We start from the raw sequence: 5,268 nt of genomic DNA, 5'->3' as shown, positions 1-5,268 counted from the left end.
ATACTCATACATATACATACAAATTGCCATGGACTCCCTCCATGGTTTTCAATGGAATACCATGGGTTACCCCATGGTCTTATATCATTTTTCCATGAGCTCCCCCCATGGTCTTGACAAGTGTCATAGGCTCCCCCATGGTCTTCACATAAACCCATACATAAATCAAATAACATATCATTTCCATTTCAATACAAACATATCATATCAATTAATGGGTCAGCCTTGGTGCCTTCGACCCATGAGTGTGGTGAGAAGACTCACCTCAAATATTGACAGTAGCTGAATAGTCCCTTGCTTTGAGTATCTACTCTACTCAACCCTAAAAATAAACAGCTCCTTAGATTAAACTTAATGTTTCAAACCCTAAGATTCAACATTAGTTAAATTCAAAGTTAAGGTCGACATTACGAGTTGACTCATTTCGTTATGTTTGGCTATAAACTCGTCGATTTCCATTGTTGACTGGCCGGATCGCAAAAAGTCCCACCAACTAGTCGATTTCACTTACGAACTCATTGGGTTGGCCGAAAACCCACTTCTTACTACATTAAGCTGTTTCCTTTGAATCCAAAGACTCCAAACCTCAGATCTCTTTCAAAATGATGTCTAGAAGGGTAAAGTTTCCAAATTTACCCTCAAGGACCATCCATAAAGCTTCAAACTCAAACCCTAGGTCCTTTTAAGAGGGTATTGACCCATTAAGACCTTAAACTCTCACTCTAATGTTCTAAAACATAGATCTGCTGTCCCAAGGTAGGTAAAACACGTAAAGTTTCCAACTTTACGTCCATGCATGCTAGAAATACCCTCTAAGGCTCATTTATAACTTCATAATGGAGATATTGCATGTATGGGACATAGGGACCAATAAAGTTTGCAAATTTAAGCTTCAAGAGGTCATGAAGTGGTCAGATCTACCTTGACAACCCCTGTAATCCACATCTTTTTGACAACTCAACCAAAACCCCTAAATCATGCTTAAACATCTAATAAGGAGATCTAGATGAATACATGATGAGGTGACAACTTTATACCTTAAAAATGCTACCTATAAAGAAGAGTTTTTGGATGTAAAGCCTCTCCTTCAAACTAGATGCTTCCTACATTCAAGCTCCTTTCAAGAATTACCAAAAACCATTCTTTTAAGCTCACAACACTCAAGATACAAGATGGAATACGAATCTAGGGTGTCTCGGGACAGGGAGGCTGGTAGGGAGGCCAACTAAGAGGGTTTAAGTCCTTTATATAGGGTGCAACACCCTAAAAATAGGGTTTCATCATTTGGCCATCAACTCGTCGAGTTGGGGCTCCCTAACTTGTCGAGTTGGATTCTTAAACCCCACAGTCAAATCGATTCCTACATGATGAGTTGGAGCTCCCCAACTCGTCAAGTTCCAACTCAAAACCTTAAAAATGTTGAGAAATTAATAATACATCGACCAAGCATTATAAATCTCCCCCACTTGAGCTAGGATTCGTCCTCAAAGTTTGCTGATGCAAAAAGTTTTGGATAATGCTACCTCATCTCGTCCTCCGGCTCCCAGGTCCATTTGGAGCCTCTTTGGTGCTGCCATTGCATCTTTACTAACTTCACTTCCTTGTTCCGGAGGCTTTTGTTTCTCTGTCCAGAATGGCAATGGGCTTTTCTACATAATTCAAGCTCTCATCAATATGAATATCATCAAGTGCTACAACCATTGACTAATCAGCCACACACTTCCGCAACGGCAAAACGTGAAATGAACTGTGGCATTGCCCAAGCTCCTTGGGTGTGTCCAATTGATACGCAACCTTGCCCACCTAGGTGATAATCCGAAACAGGCCAACAAACATGGGGCCTAACTTGCCTCGCCTCTTGAACCGAATAACACCCTTCCAGGGTGACACTTGCAGGAGTACCATATCCCTAACCTGAAATTCTAGGTCCGATCTATGCCTATCCGCATAGTTGTTTTGCCTGCTATGTGTTATCTGAAGCCAGTCGTGAACCTGTTAAATCAACTTGGTTGTCTTATATACCACTTCGGTACTCCCCATAAGTCGATGTCCGACCCCCCTGCAAACTGGAGTCCTACATCTCCTACCATAAAGCGCCTCAAACGAGGGTTAGTCAATACTTGTATTATAACTATTATTGTATGATAACTCTGCTAGTGGAAGGTAAGTATACCAACTCCCTCTAAAATCCAATACACATGCCCGAAGCATATCCTCGGGTGTCTGAATCATCATCTCACTCTAACCATTGGTCTGGGGGTGATAAGCAGTGCTAAAATGCAACTAAATTCCCAACTGCTCATGGAACTTCCTTAAAAACCTGGAGGTGAAACGAACATCATGGTCCGAAACTACGGTCACTTGCACACTGTGTCTACCCACCACTTCCCACACATAAATATCTCCTTACTTCTCGCTGGAGATACTCCTAGAGATCGAAATAAAAATAGCATTCTTTGTAAACCTGTCCATAATAACCAAGATGGAGTCCACAACCCGTGTTGTCCTAGGTTACTTCATGATAGAATCCATGTAAATCTCTTCCTATTTCCAAATGGGGATAGGTAGCGGCTCCATCTTGCTGTAGGGCCTCTAATGCTAGGCTTTGACCTTCCTGCAGGTCAAACACCACTCAACAAACCATGCAATCTCCTGTTTCATGTAGGGCTACCAATAACTAAATCTCAAGTCACGATACATCTTTGTGGCCCCTGGATAGATAGAAAACTTGGATTTATGCGCCTCCTCCAAGATCTTTTGCCTCACACCCCCGGAAGTCGGTACCCAAACACTACCACATTGGGTCAATAGACCCTGGCCGTCTCGAACAAAAATTGGAATATGCCACCAAATCCGCTCCATCTTCTAGTTCTCATTCTTTAGTCCTTCAAACCGAGCCTCCTTCATTGTATCCAATATAGGTGAAATCACCGTCATCCTTAGGCAAACATCTCAGATCGGAGCACTCGCCACCTTACGACTCAAGGCATCGACCACCACATTGGCCTTCCCGGGATGGTACAAAATCTTGCAATCATAATCTTTTACTACATCGAGCCATCTCCTCTGTCGCATGTTCAAATTCTGTTGATCCATCAAATACTTCAGACTCTTATGATCAGTGAAAATGGTGCATTGGACCTCATACAAGTAATGTCTCCAAATCTTGAGGGCAAACACCACTGCCCTCAGTTCTATGTCATGACTGGGGTAATTCGCCTTATGAGGCTTCAACTGACTTGAAGCATAAGCAATCACATAATCCATCGGGTAGTGCTGAAATCAGGGTGTCCCATAATCTCTACCTCAAGGTCTCGAATGCCGACTGCTAATCTGGACCCCACCTAAAGGTCATGCTTTTCTTGGTCAATCGGGTCAAGGGTACGAAGATCTTAGAGAAATCCTGAATTAATCTCCGATAGTACCCCGCAAGACCCAAGAAACTCCAGATCTCGAATGCATTCTTCGGAACCTCCCAATGCATTACCGCCTTGATTTTGTTCGGATCGACCAAAATATCCTCCTAATTGATGATGTTCCCCAAAAACTACACCTCACACAACCAAAAATCCCATTTGGAGAATTTTGTGTATAGCCTCTCCATCCTCAAGGTCTTTAATACCTCCCTCAAATGTTGTGCATGCTACTCCTTGGTCTTAGAATAGACCAAAATATCATCAATGAAGACGATCACAAACCGATCCAGCATCGGTCTACAAGCCTGATTTATGAGATCCATGAATGCCGCTGGAGCATTGGTGAGCCCAAATGGAATCACCACGAACTCATAATGACCATAACAAGTTCTAAAGGTCATCTTCGATATATCCTCATTCGTAATCCTCATCTTGTGATATCCCGACCGAAGATCAATCTTGGAAAACCAAGATGCACCCTTGAGTTGATCGAACAAATCATCAATCCTCGGAAGAGGATAACGGTTATTCACCGTTAGCTTGTTCATCTCTTGATAATCGATACAAATCCTATATGAACCATCCTTCTTATTCACGAACATAATCGATGCTCCCCACGGGGAACTATTAAGACAAATAAATCATTGGTCTAGCAGCTTCTTAAGCTACGTAGACAACTCCTGCATCTCGAGAGGAGCTAAAAGATATGATGCCTTCGCTATTGGAGCCACACTAGACACTAAATCAATACGGAACTCCACTTTCCTCTACGGAGGTACCCGTGGAAAATACGTTGGGAAACTCTCGCACAACCGGAATACTGCTCAAATCTGGCGTGGCCTCAACCCTCGTGTCGGAAACATAAGCTAAGAACCCAGAACAATCCTGCTGAAGAAGCCTCCGAGGCCTCGCAACTGAACAGAGAGTTGTCCCATGCAAGGCTATCTCTCCATGAATAATCAGTTCTTCCCCACTTAGGGTTCGAATTCTCACCAGTTGACACTCACAGTCTATCATGGCTCCATTAGGCCCCAACCAATCCATCCCGATGATCACCTTCAATCCCCGTAAAGGAATTATAACCAAGTCGATAGGAAACCTCTCCCCGAACACATTCATTATGCTCCTCCAATAAACCCTTGCAGCACATACGGTGCGGTCATCCGTAATCTCCTCTTCAAGTAGGTAATCCAAGGTCCCCGAAGCACCCCAAAACTTCTTGCTGAGTTTAAGTGATACGAACGATCGTGTAGCCCCCGAATCAAAGATAACATGAGCCAACAAACCATTGACTAGAAAGGTCCCTATACAAAATCAAAATAACATAAGCATAACAATAAAATAAAACAATCCAGAAGAAATCACATACCAGTCACGACATCTAGCGCTGCTCGGGCCTCCTCATTAGTCAACTGAAATGCGTGAATCTTCACTGTAGGAGCCTCCGCCTTGATCGAGCGGCCATATGTAATACTCATCATAACAAGTACAGGTGCCGCTACAGCTCCTCCTCCCCTAACCAACATCGGACAGTCGGCCTTCTAATGACCGGTCTGGTTTTAGTGGAAACAAATCAAGCCCGTCTTGAGGAAATCCCGACTCATGTGACCCGTCTAGCCACATGCATAACATCCTAAGACCCCTGTTCGACTAGCTCCACTGTGCGGCTTACCGCACTTGGCACAACGACCACAACCCTGTTGTCCCATGCTGAGAGGATCGGTGGTCTTAGGCTTCTTGGCCTGATCTACTGCTGCCTGAACCTGCTCCATATTTCGCTTCGTGTAGAGCTCCAACTCAATCTCCTATTCTTGGGCGTTCTCCACCATGTCATTCAGGGTAATGCACCCCG

The 5,268-nt window shown here is 43.8% G+C and overlaps 1 protein-coding gene across 1 annotated transcript; it reads right to left on the bottom strand.

Moving 5' to 3' along the window:
• Window positions 1-4,160: 4,160 nt before the first annotated feature.
• On the bottom strand, window positions 4,161-4,942 carry LOC145063011 (uncharacterized). Its single transcript, XM_079010615.1, has 2 exons — window positions 4,786-4,942; window positions 4,161-4,720 (listed from the first exon to the last, which is right to left on the bottom strand). The coding sequence occupies exons 1-2, from the start codon at window positions 4,940-4,942 to the stop codon at window positions 4,161-4,163; spliced, it is 717 nt and encodes a 238-aa protein (XP_078866741.1).
• Between the last annotated feature and the right edge of the window lie 326 nt (window positions 4,943-5,268).

Source organism: Lactuca serriola, chromosome 1 (genome assembly GCF_051521515.1).
Source record: "Lactuca serriola cultivar US96UC23 chromosome 1, Lser_US96UC23_V15, whole genome shotgun sequence".
NCBI lineage: Eukaryota > Viridiplantae > Streptophyta > Magnoliopsida > Asterales > Asteraceae > Lactuca > Lactuca serriola.
This window is presented reverse-complemented; position numbering and strand designations above follow the sequence as displayed.